The sequence below is a fragment of the Ischnura elegans genome, chromosome 3 (genome assembly GCF_921293095.1).
Source record: "Ischnura elegans chromosome 3, ioIscEleg1.1, whole genome shotgun sequence".
In the NCBI taxonomy this organism is placed as follows: domain Eukaryota; kingdom Metazoa; phylum Arthropoda; class Insecta; order Odonata; family Coenagrionidae; genus Ischnura; species Ischnura elegans.
The window spans coordinates 102,696,588-102,717,492 of NC_060248.1; the positions used below are offsets into that span (position 1 = coordinate 102,696,588).

The following is a 20,905-nucleotide window of genomic DNA, read 5'->3' on the forward strand; positions in this document are numbered from 1 at the left end:
GCCAGTCTCCTCAAGGTAAAACTTAAAGACTTTTTCCTGGAAAAAATTTATTACTCTGTAAATGAATTTATGAGTGATGACTCTCTCGAGTCTTAAAGTATTTCCATTTTCATGTACAGTTCATGCCACTTATGTAAAGTTGTTTGTGTTTTTAATATTTATTTTTAAAATCCATGCAATATGTATCTAAATTTCTTTTTGATGTGCCATATATCGGTTATGCATTTCTATGTATCTGATCTATCATGGCAAATAAAGCATTATTATTATAATTACAATATGCACATGGATGATGCATTTAGATATAGGTGTCATACTGAGAATAGGCTAATTTAGCTTACTGGAAAGACCTACCTTTCTTACATATATATTTGTAGTAGCATGGTATTGATTATGATTTTTCAAAGTAAACTGATGTGATATATAAACACTTGAGTTCTGGATTAAGCATTTCTGGTACATACCTGAAAAATCACCACTTGAATTTAATGCAATGATAAGAAACTTAAGTTCCTGGGTGTGTGTTTCAATTACTTTGTTGGTATAAAACTACTGAAGGATGGAAACATCCTTTAGTGTTAATGTCAACATCTGTAATTGAAACATTTTGCTAGGTGATAGTAGTGTAAACTTATTCCTTACTAGTCCATGGCTTAATGCAAGTCAAATATTAGTTGGTCCATTTGCATCTTCTTTTCTCTCCATCATTAATACTTGCCCTTAGATCTAGAAGTGGAGCCAAAAGAGGGATTAATAACAGATTTTATGACAATGATGATTTAATTTAAACATTTTAATGATTTTCTAATGACTTAATGCTCCCTTTTAATGTTTGTATTTCTTCTCAGTTTTTCTGTGCAGCTGAAATCTCGTGCCTGCCTTTGAGTGATCGTTGTGATGGTGTGGAAGATTGTGTGGATGAAAGTGATGAAGCTAATTGCTCTAAATTGCATGAGACAAATGGAACGAGTGATGCAAGAGAGAGCAATCGTCGCCATCCTACCCGAAAGCAACCAAGGCAGAGACCCTGTGAGGCCAATGAGTCACGATGCAAGGATGGTTCCTGTATACGCAAAGTGTTTTGGTGCGATGGTCATGAGGATTGTCTTGATGGTTCAGATGAAGCTGCCTGTGGAGGTATGCACTTAATATTTTACTCAGCTAGTATGGCAGATGTTCTTCAAGGTCTGAGACCAGATTTATTCCCTGTGTTTTAGGACACGCATCCTAACATCCTTAGTCTTACTAAGTACTTTGGTTAAAACATCAAAATTTATGCACTGATGCATATTAGCATTGCAATCACAATGGTAAAAATCCGTACGTTCAGGGTGCTCGTCTAAAAAGCATGGGCTTTCTCTGTAATTCCATTGCTCAAGTTACCCTTTGTATGAATTTTCTTGAATTGTAGGGTGGACACCAGTATTGAGACCAAAAGGGTCATGACATTAAGGTAGATGAGGCCAGTGCTGCAATATCCCGGTGACATAATGTAGTTTTCACTTCAATCAAAAATTCTTCTATAGGGACATGCATGATAAAGCAGCGTGAATAAACTAAGAAATGGATACAACATAAGCTAGAAAACTGATTATATCAGAGGGAAATCAAGGCATAAGCAATTACATATTAATCTGTGCTGATTATTAGGTTATTACACTTTTGAAACAGGCTAATTTCTTATTTGGAAACTTTGTAATCCTGATCTGCTTTCTCAGAGTAATATAATAAATAATCTTAAAATAAAGGAAATTATTATGGAAATTGTCCTTTTGCCACAGCAAATATTAAATGTAGATGAGGAAATGGATGCTTACTGTTCTTATATTAGTGTAGAAGAAAAGTTCATGCCTGGATTCAAATCAGCTAAAGATAGACTGACTCTCTTTCTTGGCAATAATGCATTGGGGGATCTGAAGCGGAAGCCTTGTTTACCATACAGGGAACCTGAGAGCCCTAAAAATAATGGCAAAGGCTGCTTTCCTGTTGTTTGGAAGAGCAACTCCAAAGCCTTGGTCACCATGGCTATTTTCCAAGACTGGTTAGATCAAATTTTATCCTGGAGGTTGTAAAATTTTTCCAAGAGAAAGGTCAAACCTTCAAAATCCTCCTGTTACTAGATAATTGGTGCTCTTGGCCATTCCCCATCTTTGGATGACTTTCATCCTAATGTGAAGGAAGTGTACTTGCCACCAAATACAACATTATTGATTCGGAAACTCAATAAGGGTGTTACAGTGACATCTAAGGAATATTAGGTACCTGTATACCACTTGTCTGCAGGCTGTAAAGGTGATCGACGAAGATTCAGAAATTACCTTGTGCCAAGATTATAATCTTTATAAGGCCATCAAAAATAATGATTTTGCTTGGTGTGAAGTTGCAGCCTCCAACATGCTAGGGGTTAGGATAGAACTGTGTCCCCAGTTTGTCCATGACATTCTAGGGTTTGATGTGATTGTTATGCAGTGATGCATGCAGCAGGATAGCTTCACTTTTTGAAGCTTAGGTTTTTCAACTTAAGAACAAGGTCTCGGAAAACGTCTTGTTCTTATTTTGAGGACTTGCTGTATAATTGTTTTCAACCTAATGATTATTTTATGGCAAGATTTAGAATGTGGGTAATTTTTTAAAAATTGTTGCTGTTGTGAGATATTTAAATATTGGTTGTAGATATATATGTTGATACCACATATTGTCATAACTTTTGCATCATTGTGTAATTCAGACCATATACCACATACACTTGTAACGGCATTTGTGAAGGGAGTGAGAGAGTGGATTGGGAGTGAGAGAAGGGATTGGGAAGGAGGTGGTAGTAACTCACTGAAATGTTTGCAAGATATGGTCTTAGGTGAAGTCCCTCTATATGTTCCTTGGCTGTCCTCCCTCAAAAATATTCCCCTTTTCGAAACCCCCCAAAAATTATTTTAGTCTCTACCGTGTCATATATTCATTATTATTAATTTCAAGTTTTTTTCACGTACACATTGTTGAAATGGTTCAATTCAATTTAATATTCTGGGGTTGGATACTAAATATTATTTGTGGACATTTGTCAATAAGTTCATCACACTGGAAAGACTTAACTCTAATGGAAAATCATTCCTTCCAGACACTAAGAGGAAAAACTGCAATGGAGAAGGATGTCGGAGAGGAGGGTCCAGTGGGGAATGCAAAGGAAAGGAATGTGTTGACCCGACATGGCCCAATGTGAAGACCACTAGTGCACCACCAGTCACCACACCAACAACAGCTCAGGAGTGTGAATATCCATCTCGAAGTTGTGATAATGGTACACGTTGCATTTCAGTGGAGGCACTATGTGATGATAAAGAGGACTGTCAGGATGGATCAGATGAGGGTCTACGCTGTGGTAAGTCTTTGGCTGGTATTATCATTCATAAATTCTTACCATCCAATATCGCTTGATACCATTTATGGATTACATTAATTTTGTGGACCTCTTTGTGGAATCTTATGACTTTCTTAGAGTGTAATGATTGTTGGACAAATATTCCATGTGCACATAGTTTAGCATACCCAAAATGTCCCTTAACATGAATTGCCTCGTCAAAGCATTGTTTCAATTTCTTCAAATACATTTTGTGTGCTTTGCTGCGCTGGTTGTGCAATGATGCTATGCTGGTATAAAGAGCATGGATATTGAAAATTCTAATTCATACATGGTGAGTAAAAACTATTAAAGATGTAATATTAATCTGTGAGAGAGCTTTTGATGATACCCATTCCATCGGAATTGAGTACGTTAATATGTACTTATGGCTATTTAAATCCATGTGTGAGGGATATTTACGCTATACCTATGAATATGAATTTTAATGAAAGAGCAACCACAGTAGATAAAGCAAAAAATTGTGTTATGTAATCATAAAAGTGAATAGAAATCGTATTCCGAAGGTCACTGTATGCAGTAGGTTTAAATCGGACTGTGAAAATAGTTATGTAGAAGTGTCAGAAGTATGAATAGTTTATTTTTTATGCAACTAAATGAAATTATCAACAAAATATTGATGAAATCTTCTCACATTCTCAAGAAATCAATGAAAACTTGTCGATGTTGATCCAATCACCTGATGTAAACAAAAGCCACCATGTTCGCTAAGGAAGAGGTCCCTCGAGTAACTCACCCCACTTATCCTACCAGCAATCTACTGATTCTTCACTGATTGGCTGACTTTTTATTGGCCAAATTATCTTAATCTTTTATGTGACTTAAGTCAGCTGTACATCGAAACGTCGGAAAGGGGTATGGACGATGTTACCCAGTGCGAGACCCAAGAAATCTTCACTGCCATTGTTTGCCAGTTAAAAATTAGACACTGCATACATAGTTACTTGTTTGATGCAGTGCTTTGGAGTCATTGTCAATGTTAAAATTGCCTTTATTGAAAACTAACTGTGAATTGAAGCTCGTTACATATTATTTTCAGAGATTTATTTAAATAGGTTAATTTTTGTGATAACTTTTACAAATATGACTGTTTATTTTATTAATACAATTATTTTTTAGGAGAAGCACTTTGTGAGCGGAAAAAAGAATGCAGTCACTTTTGTAGCAATGCACCTGAAGGATTTGTCTGTCACTGTCCTGCTGGTCTAAACCTTAGTCGCGATAAAACTACTTGCATTGATGCCCACCCATGTAGTCAATGGGGAACATGCTCACAGCTCTGCTTACCATTGAAGTACAGACATAAATGTTCCTGTTTTGCTAATTACACTCTTGAACCCGATCACTTTACATGCCGCAGTAATGGTGAGGAACTTTTTTTATTAATGTAAACGATATCTTAGCATGTCAACTTCTATTTGAACGATCTATGTCTGTATTTTTTTAAATGTGAATTATATTTTATCACTTTCGTCTCTAGATCCTAGTGTCCCTATGGTTATATTTAGTAATCGTCATGAACTCAGAAGTATTGACCTGAGAACTGTTCTTGCTAAAGCTCTCATATCCAGTTTGAAGAATACAATTGCTCTTGATTTTTACTACACACCCAATGGCAACATCATTTATTGGACTGACGTGATAGATGACAAGATCTACCAAGGAACACTTCATGGTGGCTGTAAGTTGACACATTTCTTTTCAAAAGTCATTTGAGTTCCTGCTTTTGTTTTCATGAATCAGTGTTAATGAATTTGAATCAATGTTATTTTCAGCATTTAAATTAAATAATAATAATATATTTACTTGACCAATAACCTGTAGATTGAAGACAAAATACTAGAGATGTGCAAATAGTATCTGCGAATACCTCGAATACTAGAAAGTATTCGATATTCGAGGTCTCGAATAGTTATGCTAAAGGTACCGTCTGGAATACCTCGAATACTTTGGATTTCGTGCAATACACTTTCGCATACATGTAATTGATAGTTAACTTGGAAAAATGTAGAGAACTCTAGTCTTTTAATGCCGTTTTATGCAAGTTGATGAATTACATCAAATTCGTGGATTAGAGCGGTGAAAAGAGTTCAACGTGGGGAACTGAAAATCCCCTATTTCCCCCACCAGGAGAACCTCAGTGCCGTGGCATAGTAACTACGTAGCACAATTCCCAAAATCAGCCACCCCCTCCATCCATCAGCCCTCGGCCCCCCCTCCGACGCTTTCCTCCTCTCCAAAATCAAACGAAAAGTTGTATTACGAAGACCATGAATCAAAAGCTTCAAAAGAAAATATCATTTTACGGGAGAGTAATAGAATCGTGTTTCACCCTTCCTTCTTTCTCCCCCACTGACCTTTTTCTGCCTACCTGCTTCGAAGTTCCCCATTTCTGGAGGTCAACCGCTGCATGAGTCATCTATTAATACAAAAGGTGTCTAACGACGACTTTCATCGATTAACATTACTCCTTTATTGGATTGAAATATTAGTAATGTGCGCGTAATTTCAAAAAGAATAAGACCAAACACGACGTATTTCTGACTTTATTTATGCATTTTACGCAAAGAAATAAATGTCAAAATAGGACAGAGACTAAGCTTTCTAGCAAAACTTGATATCCTCGCAACTGAGCTTCTCGGAAGTTGATGCGGTATTTTTTTTCGAAAACATATATCAAGTTACAATTTATGACTTATGCTATAAATCTCTATTGTCACAGTCACAGACGAAGGGATATTTTCTCAAGATATTTGTATTCTCCCTGCTAGCAATTCGAATTCATCTGCTTGTCTCGTGAGAACTTCGAAAGATGGACTGAAAATAACTGAAGAAAATCCGGTGGAGAAGCGCGAGTATTTTGCAAAACGCCTCGGATTGTCCACTAGCACTTGACAGCAGGAGTGGGGGTAAAGCAAGCTTCCTGTTGAAAATAAGAAGTTGGATGAAGCCGAGTATCAGATGGGGGTGCCGCTGAAATGGCGTTTGGTAGATAAGAATATATACATCAGACAGAAATCCATCGTAGCAGTGTAAAAGCTGAGATGGCATGCAATCATTTTTTCGTGAGGTAGTGTGTTGCCTTAGGATATTTGAAAGAGATGTTAGTTGAATAAGCTATAAGCCCAAATTGTTTCCATAAAATTAAAATATTCCATTAATCAGCTAAATTCCGGTTTGAATCCTTTAAAGGAAATCTCAATTACTCGCCAAAATCCTGGGTTTCCTGCTGCATAGGCAACCAAGTCAAACATTCCCGCATTCATCGTTTTTTTTTTTCGTCTCCCCTGAAAAACGATAGATCGAGGTTCCACTGTATGCCTTATTATTTATACATTCATCAAGGGAAAAAGAAGAAAAAACGTTCGTCTAATATGCTTTGCGCAATTCTAGTATTCGAGTTATTCGAAATTCGAGGTATTCAAAATCGAGGTATTCGAATATTCGAGCAATGATTTAATATTCGAATTCAATATTCGTGTTTGAGAAATCTGCTATTCGACCCATCTGTACAAAATACATATACCGTATATGCCTGAATATAGTCCCCCTTTTTTTTCCAAAAATGTATGTGGTAAAAGTAAAGGGGGGGACTATATTCAAATGCATTTTTTTAACTTTTCCCGAAACTGAAGCCCCAAAATTAGGGGGGGGGGGGGACCATATTCGGAGAAATACGGTATGTATAGGGCACGTCAAGTTACATGCTGTCAATAATTAGACTTATTAATATGCAAGCAACAATTCAGTATTAGGTATATACATACCACAACAGGTTAGAATTGCCAAGTTCAATTTTTGCATTACAGGTTAATGCACTTATCATTTTCAAATTCCTTTGAATCAATTTCAATTGAAGTGCTTAAAGAAAGGTTAAATAATAAATAGGTACTTCATGGTGTAATAATAAGTCCAAATTCAGTGAAAGTAGCTTTTACTTGGAAAATACTTCTGTGGTACTAATGAATGTAGTCACACTGTAATCATCACATTGATTTATTTATAATTATTTTTTATAGCTCTTGCCAACATTGAAGTAGTGGTACAAACAGGATTAGCTACAGCCGAGGGTCTTGCTGTGGATTGGATTGGAGAAAATCTCTATTGGGTGGAGAGTAATTTGGATCAGATTGAAGTTGCTCGCTTGAATGGTAGTTTCCGACGTACACTAGTGGCTGGGGACATGGAATCTCCTCGTGCCATAGCATTGGATCCACGCTACGGGTATGGCTCTTTTAACTCGTTATATTTGCGATAAGTTGAGTCGTTTATGTTATGGAAATTAAATTATTTTTTCATGATGTAATTGATCTTCAGTAAAAATAAGTTTTTATTGATAATGAAATAAGAAGAATAACAATTTAAGTGTAATTTTTTTAAACTGCTCTTAAGGCTTACATTTTGCATGTGGGACAAAAAAATTAGACCATCAAACTTCTAGAAAACTCTTCTGTTAAATGTGTAGTTCTGTAATTTAGCATTCTGAGTTAATGATCATCTATTCTTCTTTAGTTATTTACTTAAAAATATAAAATTGTAGTATAAATAATAATTTTTATAAAAGTATAAAATATACAATGATTTTATGGAATTCCAAACAATTTGGCAGAAGGAATTGCCATTTTGTCTATAAATTTCTTGCATCTTCTCTGCTACCTTGACAGCAAGTGGAAAATGATGAATTCATTTCAGTATTCTTTTTTCTTCCAAAGTTACTTATTTTGGACGGATTGGGATGCCGGTGCACCACGAATTGAACGCTGCAGCATGGCTGGGGAAGGAAGATTAGTGATAGTTCGAGTTGATCATATCACTGATGGGGCATGGCCAAATGGTTTAACTCTGGATTATGCATTGAAGCGCATATATTGGATTGATGCAAGGCAAGTAACCTCATTACTTATTTACTGTGGCATTTTCTATGCTTTTATGATGTTCATTTTTGTGAAGCTTAGTTAATATTGCAATGCAAGCTCAGTTTGAATCAACTCTTGGGATTGATCTCTGATTAAGTAAGTTGAAGACACTTCATATATCATTTGATTTAGTCATAATTAAAGTTAAGAGATATGCATTAAAACATTAACTGATTTCCTCAAATTTGTCTTTGACATAATTACCTCTTAGTTTATAATATTGGCAACATTTTATTCATATTATATGTATTGCATGGCAAGAACATTGGAAATTCTCATGATAATGTATACAAATGGTAAAAAATTCAAAATATCAGAACCTTTCATAGGATTCCGAAAAAGAAGTAATTTGTAAAGCCATTAAATCAAATAATTTAAAATCCAGGAACTGATGAAAAACAAGTAATACAGGTAAACATTTGAGGTTCATCAAAGTTTTGACATCACTCATGTAAAATGTTGGGCTTTGCTACATCTAGTACTAGTAGAATAAGGGTACATTAGTCTCTCATCAAGGTAGTTGACCCATGACTGCATTTTGTCCTTGGTCAATATCTCTATCTCTAGTTACAGACGACTTCATCATGTTCCTTGTCACAGCATCACCCCTCTAGAGTTCCTAGTCCCTTCAGCTCCCTTGTACAGCCGTGAATTGGAGTTGGTCAGTTGAGGTCAGACTAGACCTGCTTTCCTAGGGCTAGTAAATATGATTAAGGAGTCCATATTCACTAGTATTCACCATATTCACTATGGTAAACTCTCGATTATGCAAAGCAGGATATTACGAAAGGATGATAGGATATATGAATGTGCAAAGTGCTTCAGTTGGTACCTAGCAAATGCCTAAGCAACTAAGTAACTGTGGAGAAGGAGCAGCGGCTAGGACTAGACATGACAGCAGTGACGACGAAGATGAAGGAGAAGGAGTATTTAAATATTGGGCTCTATTTATGTACCACCAAATTATTTTGCAGGCTACTCGTAATGAAGAGGCACTTCCAACTCTTACCATGAACTTTCTTGTGGCACTCTTACCATTTCCCCCATTATGTGAACTAATTCCCCCATTAGTTTTCTAAAATGACGGGAATTTCTTAAGTGCTAAAATTGTTGATATTTAATTGTAAAGAATGGGGAGTTAAAGGGTTGCATGATTTTTTAATGATCTTTCACAGAATAAAATCATAAACAAAAAGTGTTTTCTAAGTGTTCTAGCATAAATAACCACCAAAAACATTTTTAAAAAGGCTACTTAAGATAAAAAAGAGCAGTGGAAACAAGAGTAAACTTTTTTTGCTACTTAATATAAAGGCTTGAAATGATGAAATTTGATGTAACGAAATGCCAATTTTACGGTCTCGCTGACTTTGTATAATTGAGAGTTTACTGTATATTTTTGCCATGTACCTAATGTGACTGCATGCAGCGTGCTTCAGGAAAACCTTTTCTGTTTCGTCAAAATTGAGCATAACCTTTTGTGCAATTAAATTGCAATAAGTTTTGATACTTGTATGTGGTGGCTGTATGGTAGCAGCTGGCGAGGGAAGGTCTGTACAAAACTTGAGGAAGAGTCAGGGTGGGGTTCAGGATACTCGTCTGAATTTGTGTTTCTGCATGACCACTGCATCGGATTTGTGGTTGCAAGGCTGCATCCAGTGGTGCTTTTATGGCATGGCTGTGGTGGAGATTAGTCAGTAGGTAGACAAAATTTTCCTTATGGGTTCATTTAGAACAGGAGCGCATTTTAGAGGGCTTTGTGAAGAGGGGCCTCACTATAAGATATCCCAAATGTTTAGAGGGGTTAATAATCTCCAAGACTCCCTCTCATCCTATGGCCTTGTGTTTGAGTATTGTTTGAATAAATCAGTTTGCCGAAGTGCCTCAGATGTCCAACTGTGTGTGGATTTGTGAACGTGCAGTTATATGAGGTGGTAATACAGATGCTCAAATTGCAAACACTATGGAATGGTCTCATCTCAAGAATAAAAATCAATAAATCGCATTATAATTGCAGTTTTTTTTACAGTCAATAAATCGATCATATAATTATGTTTCTTTATCCATAGGTCTGATTCAATCCACACCACTACTTATGATGGAGATGATCATAGAGAAGTGATGAGGGGGCATGAGACATTATCTCACCCTTTTGCTATTGCACTGTATGAGAACTATGTTTATTGGACTGATTGGCGCACAAATTCAGTTATACGTGCTAGCAAATGGAATGGATCAGATGTCAGTGTTATTCAACGCACTCTAACCCAGCCTTTTGATATACAGATTCTACATCCCAGCAGACAACCACGGGGTAGGTCATGATTTTCATTATTTTATTTAGGAATTTTCTTCAGTCACTTAATTCAGTTAATAGTTAATAGTTTCAATATTGGTACTTATATAAGAAATTTTCTTATCTTTGGCCAAAGGTGTGGAAAATCCATGTGGCAAAAATAATGGAAACTGTTCTCACCTCTGCCTAATCAACGTTAACAACACCTACAAATGTGATTGCCCCCATGTGATGAGACTCTCTGATGACCGTAGAAACTGTGTTGGTAAGTTGCAGTCCTGGATAACATTGTCTTCAAAGGATAAGTATTTAGGGCAGCAAGGACTTCAAATTAGGAATGGTAATCATGGGCTTCATGTAGAGATGGGACATTCAAATAGTGGAATCACCAAATACCTTGAATATTGAGCTTTTTACACTATTCAATTTTTGATGACACAAAGTTATCAATTATTCGAATTTCAAGTACTGTCAGTACTGTCAATTTTATATATAAATTTAGGTCTTCAAATAATGCAGTAAAGCATTACGAATAATATAACCTTCAAAAAGCATGTAAGAAAGAACAAAAGCATTGCAGTGCTTCATGCACGCAAGTTTGATGTAATAGTGGGTGACAGTTGCGTCAGGATTGGGGAGCTGTATTGATGTAGAAAGACTTGCCAAGTGTTCAGCATTTTTTATCTTAATTTGCATTTGTAATTGAAATTGGTGGAAAAATGCATATTCAATAATGTAGTATTTGATATTTGAGTGAGGTATTCGGAAAAAAATTAGGTATTCATCATTCAAATTCGAGAAAAATGCTATTCGACTCATCTCTAGTTTCATGGAAATGTGTTGTATATTCGTAATTTGAGACTGGTGAGATATTGTGGAAGTAATGCACTTGAAAAAATGTAGGCAACCCCAGTTTAAAATTTTAAATGATTACTTTAACTTTTTACTAATTTGTTGTCATGATGATAAATTAAACTTCGAACGCCCATATGCCCATATAGGCATGCTAATTTAAAGGGCATTAATGTGCAAATTAGATTTATATCTGGCAGTTAAAGGCGATTGTTGAGAATTTTAATTTGGCTAAAAAGCACAAGTAGTTGCATTAAAAAGATTATAATTAGAAGTTGAATAAATTTTTTTCAAGTGCAGTCAAGTTGCAAATGACTAGATTTCTTGCGGGCAACGAAAGGTGAGTCAATTTTGTTTTGTGATGATAGTTTAGGGTCACACCTCTACCATAAGTTTTGTAAATTTGGACGTCCATCTATCAAATTTGAATTGGATCAAATTATGTGTGTTATTTCTTCTATTTTTAAGCTGCCAAGGCATGCAGGTACAATGTGAAATGGGCCAACTATGTAGTCTATTTTGTTAAAAATAATTATGCTAAATACAGTGGAACCCTGATCTATTGTTCCGGCATTGATCGTTTTCCCGCATGCATTGTTCGCCGTTCCTGGTCCCAAATAAAGTTCCAAAAAGACAATGTAATTTTTTCCCGCATCTATCGTTACCTGAAGCATCGTTTTCCTGCATTGATCGTTTGAAGATCGCGGTCCCATCGTATTATTTTCCCGCATCTATCATTTGACGAAAATGAGATAAAGTGTTTACGATGTGTTATATGTGGCTAATGACGATAGACATATAGTTTGAATCTTCCCTAGGAGATTGAACTACCAAAGGGAGAAGCTGAGTGCCGTGGGATAGTAACATTAGCGCAATTCTCAAGATCCACTGTCCCCCTCCATTCAGCACTCACCTGCCCCCCTCTGAAGCTTTCCTCCTCTCCAAAATCAAACAAATGGTCTCAGCTTGCGCAGAGATTATGATACGAAGACCTTAGCTTCGAAAGAAAATATCAGTTACAGGAGAACAATAGAAATATGTATTGCGCCTCTCTGATTCTCGCCCAATGAATTTTTACAGCCTATCTCTTTCAAAGTTCCCAGTTTCTGGAGGTCAACTGCTGGATGAATCACCAATTAGCCCAAAGGTGTCTGACAATAATTTTCGGCAATTGGTATTATTCTTTTATTAGATTGAAATATTAGTAATGGGCACGTAATTAAAAAAAGAATGAGACCAAACATGACATATTTCTAGCCTTATTTAATCATTTTAAGCAAGGAAATAATTGGAAAAATCTCGCAGCTGAGCTTCTCGGCAGTTGATACGGCATTTTTTTCCGAAAACAGGACATCGGGTTACAATTTACGAGTTATGCTACAAGTCTCACTTGTCTGAGTAACTCTTAGGGATATCTTCTCAGGATATTTTGTTTCTCCGTACTAACAATCCGAATTCATCTACTCATGTGGCGCTACACTAATTAGAAAAGAATGGGTAAGTTGTCTTCTATTTAGGACAAAAAATTTCATGGTGCAGTCATGTGATCGTGCTTCACCCTCTGCAGTATGCTCTGCATACGCCGTACGCGATAGCATCAGTTCCGAACTTCACCTTGTACGAGTGGTTCCGTACTTTCCAGGGTGGGTTGACTTTAAACTAGCGAGTGTTTTCCGTGTATGTTTAATAAAGTCAGGTTTCATTTTATCCATCTTCGGACCATGGTCCATCCGAAGAAACAAGTGAGAACTTTAAAAAATGGACTGAAAATAATTGAACATGAAGAAAAGAATCAGGGCTAGTAGCGCGTGAGTATTGCAATGCCTTAGGTTGTCCGCTAGCACATGCTGGCTAGCTGGGGTGGGGGTAGAGCAAGATACCGAGTGATAACAAGAAGTGGGTTGAAGCCGAGGATCAGGTAGGCATGGTACTGACGATTAACACAACATTGTTCACGCTTTACACATTGCCTCAATTATATTAAAAATTTACTTGTTAGAAAGGAAAATTTCAACTAATAAACTATTTTTGGCTTTGTAATCCATCTCTCAACCAATCGCTGCGTTGGAGAAAGCGGTTGTTTTAGGCATAAAGGGCACATTGCTCTTGTAAATACGTGTCCTTGAAATGGCATTTGATGGATAAAAATTTTTACATGAGGCAGAAATTCATAATAGCTGTGCAAATGCCGAGTGGAGTGCAAACATTTTTTAGCAAGGTGGCATGTTCCTTTAGGATTTTTGAAAGAAATACAAGTTGAATCAACAATATGACCTAAGTTTTTTTTTAAATAATAAGTACTAATATTCTGGTTATCAGCTAAAATCTTGTTTGAATCCGTTAATGAATATCATAATTATGTGCCAAAATCCAGTGTTTCCTGGTACATAGGCAACCTAGCCAAACATTCCTGCATTGATCGTTTTCCCGCATTCATCATTTTTTTCATCCATCCTCCTGAAAAACAATAGATCAAGGTTCCACTGTAGAGTTTTAATTTTTCATATTAATAGAGTTTTAGTGCGGATAATGTGATAATGAAGTGGTCGAAGTCTGGCATTTTTGATAGGAACTGGTGAGATAGTTCAGTGAGTTTCGGTTTTTGGAAGGAGGGAATTTCAAATGCTAGCTTTCTGTACAACTGAAATCCAGTGGATATCCATATAATCATTCTTGCTTACCAGTATAGTTTTTAACAAATATTTTTCTTTAAGTCTATACTTAATATTCTGAACCGCCATTAACCTTACCATGAACAAAAATATCACCATAGCATTGGCTTATGGTTATTTTCTTTTTTCCTGCTAGCATTTCCTGAAAAAGAAATGTTTCAGTTCTTTCCACATGATTTGTAAAAACATTCATTTTATGAACATGTCTTATTGGCATTCTTGCAGCAATTCAGTAGGAGTGGGTCATGGTTTTTGTGAATATTTTTGAGTGAAAATGATGGAATTAGGTTAGAATTATTATTTGGAAAATTCAAATAAATTTTCAAATTTTTATATGCTAGACCTCTTTATTAATAAGAGTGTTCTGTGAATATAAATTTGTTACGTGTAGTATTTTTTAAAAGTGGGCTCCACTGTAATCAGAATGTTATGACTCAGTGGTTTTAAAATTCATTGTGATTTCTGAAATTGTCTGGGGTGTAGTTCCTTACTTTGCCAATTTTAACACCAACAGTCAGGTTGCCAACAAAAATTCTGAGCATTAGTTTTTTGCCTGAGCTTAAGATGGTAATCTGAGGAGATAATATTTAATGCCGAGACTAGCATTTTCCCTCATTTAATTATTCATAATTGCCCCCTGGGATTGTATGACATTTGAGCTTAAAAATGGAGGAATATATCCTGCATTGATTGTGTTAGGAGCAGCTATTTGCAAATCATTTACTTGCCTTACTTCCAGGTATGTATACATTTTTTATCAGTCAATTTATTGCAGTCATTTTCCTTAAAAAATCGAAAAGGCCATCAAAGAAGTTTCTCTTAGGCAGATTAAAATTCTGCATACCTATGTATGTAGTTCTTTTTTATAATCTTATGACCATGTCTCCGAAATCACCATTGCTGGCCATGTGTAATGCCTGCTTTAGTAGGGTTGCATTCAGTTTAGTGTGTCTATCCATGGAACTTTTGTAATACTACCACGATTCACATGTCTTGATTACACTAGCCATATGGCAATTCATGCAAAGCTGAAACATCAACTATATAATTCTCTGAAAACAAAGTAAAGTTTACATTGTTTTTCTTTATATAATAGTTTTCAATTTGGACTTCGTATAGAAGTATGCAAACTCTGTATTTCTTCGTCATTATTATATTCCACCAATCCACCTTTTCTTTCTTTTCTCTCTTTTCTCTCCTTTTGTCCCTTGTCCTTTTATCCTGCAAACGGAATACTGCTTCACTCTGCTGTGCTGTCCTGGTTTTATTTATTTTGAAAACTGGTTTGGTTTTTCTGTGTACCCCAATTGGAAAAATGGTCTGGTTTCTTACCTCATTGCACTTGCAAACTGTACATATGGAAACATTTGCATATGCAAAAATCATGACAAAACTTACAATCACTGATTTTCTTAATTTATCTTCCTTGGTGGTTCCACTGGTTTTCCTTGTATTTATCTCCTTTTTTTGGTTAATCCCTATGTTTTCCCCCACCTCATTTGCAATGGCTAACAAATCATATTTTGGTGTGTGGCTCTTGCTTCTTGCTCCCACTTCTCCTTGACCATGGAATCTGGTGATTTAACCTCTCTTGCTGCTACCTCTTTTCCTATCCTCCTTTACTTTCTCCGAATCTCTTCTTTTTGCCTGTTCCCGCCTCCCCTCCCGCTGCAGTGAACGAGAAGGTTTTGCTGTTCTCGCGCCCAAATGAGATCCGGGGAGTTGATTTAGGAGCACCATACTACCATACAATACCAACCATTAGCCTTCCTCAAGTGTTGTCACCATCCCAGTTGGATTTTGTCACGAGCACCAAGAATATATATTGGGCTGATATTCAAGTCAATGAGGTGAAAAGGAATGGACTTACTGGAGGAGTAACACAGACTGTTTTGGATACAGGTTAGTGATTTATTAAAGATAACCCTCTTATTAATTAATCCTTCTCTTTAAATGAACAATTGATTAAATAAATAGTTTCCTTTTCCTCTAATTTTCTTGATAATTGGTTGCAATTGAGTTTTTAGGTTTTTTTTAAGTAATCTTTAAACGTAATGCCTATATTTCCACAGCGTGTCCCCTTCTTCTGTTATAAATTGAAAGAGCGATGATGAAAGTATAACTTCTGTAAATGTTGGCATGATAAAGATTGCTTTATTTAATTACCTAATATTTCCATGTCAATTAATTCAAAATAAATCAATGGGGAACATGGATGAAATTTGTTCATCATGGTAGTGAGTGACATTGAATAGACATTTTCTCACAAGTCCAAATATATAATCCAAAACTCTCCTACTACTCCACAAACTTCATTAAATGCTAATAAAAAGTGCTCTAATATCGGTTGAAGTCACTCGTCCTGAAACGACTTCTGACGTCATCACATGGTTAACCATTCACTTTTCTAAAAGAGTATAGAGTGTTGGAGCCTTGATTGCAAGATGTTGAAGTAAAAATCATTGTCGAGCTCTGAAGTAGTTCCTGAAAGGACAAATTGACTTAAGAGGGATTTAAGAAGGCACAATACGACAGTTTACTTTTGATCGACTCCCTCTTGGCGACTTATTTTCTGCAAAACTGTGATTGCTTTGTCACTAGTGTGATGCGTGGAGTACAAGCAAGCAGGTAAATAATAATGTGATTAATAAAAGTTACATTACGAACGTTTTAAAATATTTATCTATTGTCCATTAAGTTTTTATACATCCATTGTAAGCTGAAATTCTATATTTTGTATTTACTTATAACTACCATACAGGACTTTAAATAGTTTTAGATAGTTTTCCCCAATTGGCCGGAGTTGAGATCCAAATGATCATTAAAAGTTAATAAAAAATGTATTTGATGGACACAAAAATAAGTTTCAACTGTTTTTGAACTGAAACCCACTGCAGAAAGGAGTCGAAATTTTAGGTTTTCCGTTGACATGCAGCTAACTTTGTGGGCATCACTATAGCAAATATTTAGTTTACCTTGCCAAAAGCCTCATATTTCTTGTATATTCCTTATTTTTCCCCAGGGTTTAATCGTAATCAGTACTTATTCTCGTTAATAGCCACCGTCCTTTATATTTGATCCTAAAATGGGTAGTCTATTAGGTAAATTTCTGGGTTTGTGTACAAAGGGAAATGAGTGATACATCCTTAATTTGGTGGCCATGCAAGAAAAACTTGCAAATCGATAAAATCCTACATTAACCCTAATTGAAGAGTGTACTTACATTTACACATATCCCATTGACAATGTAGATAAAGTATTTAACTCCGTAGGGTTTTCACCATTTTTCCTATTGAATATCCATGCTGCAATATACTGATTCCATTAAGCAAATGTTGTAGGTGTGTAAAAAAGATCACAATCCACAGTTAACTTATTTTCATTTAATCTTGCCAAATCTCCCCAAACAATTCAAAATAAATCAATGGGGAACATGGATGCAATTTTTTCATCATGGTAGTGAGTGACATTGAATTTATTTGTTTCAACAACGCCTTGGCAGCCTTACATATTCACACTGTGCAGTTTGACGTTAAAACAGCAATTATTTTCGCCAAATTTGCATTTGAGCCCCTACATTGACCAATTTTCTATCCACTTCTTCAGTCTGTCATCAGTGGATACCATGTTGTGACATCACGCTCTGATGACATAGTGTTTTCAAGCAGCAGATGAAGATTTTTAAAGACTTATAACTCAGCTAAAACACATTATTCATCCTCAAAATTTTCAGTGAGTACATTTGAGGCAGGGACCTTCTTATTCTAATACTTTAAGAAAATTGTACATGTTCCCCATTGAAATAATGAAATGTTTGCCGACTGCTTTCGATTTTCTAGTATTATTTGTCTTTCTTTATAAAATTATTCATTTGTTGCTCTATTTTGATGACGATTGGAAAATCTAGAAGTGAAATACTTCCGCATTTTCGACTTTTTGAATGTTAGAGTCATTGAAATATTTAATATGAAAAATGAAATGAATTTATCAGAAAACAGGAATACAAAGGCTGATTTGATCTCTTTCCTTTTCTCTTGCAGCCATAGATAATCCCACTGGATTTGCGATTGATTGGATATCTGGAAATATGTTCATCTCTTCACATGATGGGGACTACAGCTTTATAACCGTTTGTAACTTAGAAGGAGAATATGTATCTGTGATTTTGGAAGAACGTGAAGAAATTTTAGATGAAGAGAAAGATGACAGCTCTGCTAATGTCACTGTCACAACAACAGTTCCACCTGTGAAAAAAGAGGGATGGACTCACTTCCGTTCTCTTGCATTGGATCCAGTTCGAGGGAAGCTGTTTTGGAGTGGAGTGAAGAATGGGGTTAATCGGGTTCATGTGGTCGAGATGGCCAGTATGGATGGCAGTAAGCGGAAGACACTTCATTTCCAAGCAGACGATCAGGAATTCACAGGTCCTACAAGTAAATTATTTTTTTTGTGTGTAATATAGCTGTTAATAGTAATGCTGCTGTCATTTCGATTATTTTATTCCTGCAGAAAAAGAAATGATTATACCACTGTGTGGTTAAACGTTGTGCAAGTCTGAAATAAACTGTGGGAATTACAAAGTTTACTTTTGCAGTGTGAATTTACAATATTTCCACCCTCTTAAACTTGAAACAATCAATTTTATTAATAATTAATACATCCATAACTGACGCTAAGTTTTAATTTTGCTGTTATCAAACTAATATGTTCAAAAGATATTTCAAATCTGATTGGTGCATTAGAATTTATAACTCTTTCTTTCATTGCAATTGTATGTGAAATTATGTTTCTTACAGGTCTTACTGTGGACATGACTGATCGTCGTCTTTACTGGGTGAATGGCAATCTCATACAGTATTATGAATTTGATGGAAAATCATTTGGCGGCACTGCTAAAGTGAAAACAGTCCCTCTTCCATCATTAGCTCATCCCACTGCTGCTGTTGTATATAATGGCCTTCTTTATTATGCTGATGGGAATGACTCTGCTATCCATACAGCAAACAAGACCACCGGTGAAGATGATAAAGTGCTTCGCAACAACACTGGAGGGGTGTTGGCTCTTCGAGTATATGATCCCGAGTTGCAAACTGGGACGAATTTATGCTCTCCTCTGTCAAGTGGTGGCAGGGCTGGAGGGTGCTCACATCTTTGTCTCCCAATATCTATAAATGAGAGGGTGTGCAAATGTGCCACTGGATATCATAATGATCCAATTGATGAGACCAAGTGCATAGGTAATTAATATTATGGAAGAAATACTAATTTTTTTGATTACGTAGTTTACCAATATATGTATATGCATACACGCACATAAGTACTCTATAAGCAAAATATTTCCATTATCTTCTTTTTTCATAGGGATTGAAGAATTTCTATTTTACTCCATCAACTGGGAGATCAAAGGCTTGCCACTCGGGGGAGACAATAGTTCAAAAGTGCTGGCTCCCATATCTAAAGTCTCAATGGCAACAAGTGTTGACTTCCATGCTGGTTAGTATATTTGGCTCAAATTTTAATTAAAGTTTATAACTTTAATTTAGTGTCTTGCAGTACAATATCATTGGTAGAAATTGGTGTTGTCAATATTATAATGAGCATAATATGGAGAATTTGTCGCCTAAGATATTTAGTCAAGGCTTAAATGTAAAAAGTCTTCCTTTTATGGTAGAATAGGTGAATGGTGAGAATTAATACTTTCCAAGACACTGCAGGTGTTCTTGACACTGATCACAATCATTTGGAAGTATTTGGGAGAGTAGTAGGAATTTGGTGATTGAAATTTTTCATTTGGATGACAAGATAAACTTTGATAACAAGTCTTTAGGGTGAAAAGTTTTTTAACGCACAAATTTTTACCACTTACAATTGTGTTTCATCTCCAAAAACCACAAATATTCCACAAATGAAATTATCAGTTGGTGTGGAAATTTACTTAAATAATATGGAAAGTATGTAGATTTCAATTTGATATTTGACTGGCCCCCGTGATAATGACTGCAGAAAACTTATTCATCATTTTATTCATACCAGCAATAGAGAAAAATGTAAATGTTTAGTGGGTTTCCTCACACACACTATGATAACTTTGGAAGGCACTGTATTAAATCAACAAATTAATTAATGCATAACATGCCTAAAACTTGCATATAATTTAGTGTAACATTATATACTATAATTAATACATATAATAATAGCATATCGTTCATATGAATGTTGCTAACAACATACTTACTAACTAAAAATCTCCTCAAGATGCTCATTAAGCTTTTCTTTAACCAGATCATTCTTGTATTTTGGCTTTGTAATGCTTTAATTGTAATGCCTCAAGTTATATTTGTGTAAGTCAGTCTCTTTATATTCTAGGACTTGATTATCTATATTGGGTTGATAGTGATCATGGCCGAGTCACCAGAATTCGAAGAGATGGCACTGGGAGGCAAACTGTTGTAGAACATATTGAATCTGTTGATAGCATTGCTGTGGACTGGGTTACTGGTAAGCTGTGTGATTTATTATAAGATAGTAATCATGTAAGTTGTACATGACATCCGACAGTTTAACAATAATCAAATCAAAATCGCGTGATAATTTTCATTGCTGGATATTTCTGAATTTTCATGATAATTTTGTTTACTTCCAGGTTTGGCAGTTGATTGGATTGGAGGTAGGGATCATGAATTCATAACTAATGAGACTATTATTTCAATGTTGATACCACATACTTTCCTTTTGAGGTATCTGGGTAAAAGCTAGA

General features: G+C 35.7%; 1 protein-coding gene across 2 annotated transcripts in view; it reads left to right on the forward strand.

The window, feature by feature from the left end:
- LOC124156267 (prolow-density lipoprotein receptor-related protein 1) overlaps window positions 1-20,905 on the forward strand; it is a 217,868-nt gene that overhangs the window by 98,258 nt on the left and 98,705 nt on the right. Inside the window, exons 19-32 of one of the 2 annotated variants that reach the window (XM_046530694.1) lie at window positions 849-1,137; window positions 3,116-3,376; window positions 4,535-4,780; window positions 4,896-5,096; window positions 7,435-7,639; window positions 8,128-8,298; window positions 10,398-10,642; window positions 10,761-10,889; window positions 15,823-16,050; window positions 18,189-18,581; window positions 18,945-19,385; window positions 19,510-19,641; window positions 20,515-20,646; window positions 20,792-20,815. In XM_046530694.1, the coding sequence (XP_046386650.1) occupies window positions 849-1,137; window positions 3,116-3,376; window positions 4,535-4,780; window positions 4,896-5,096; window positions 7,435-7,639; window positions 8,128-8,298; window positions 10,398-10,642; window positions 10,761-10,889; window positions 15,823-16,050; window positions 18,189-18,581; window positions 18,945-19,385; window positions 19,510-19,641; window positions 20,515-20,646; window positions 20,792-20,815 (3,097 nt within the window). The remainder of the gene's footprint in view (window positions 1-848; window positions 1,138-3,115; window positions 3,377-4,534; window positions 4,781-4,895; window positions 5,097-7,434; window positions 7,640-8,127; window positions 8,299-10,397; window positions 10,643-10,760; window positions 10,890-15,822; window positions 16,051-18,188; window positions 18,582-18,944; window positions 19,386-19,509; window positions 19,642-20,514; window positions 20,647-20,791; window positions 20,816-20,905) is intronic. The other variant, XM_046530696.1, reaches the window with a different exon arrangement.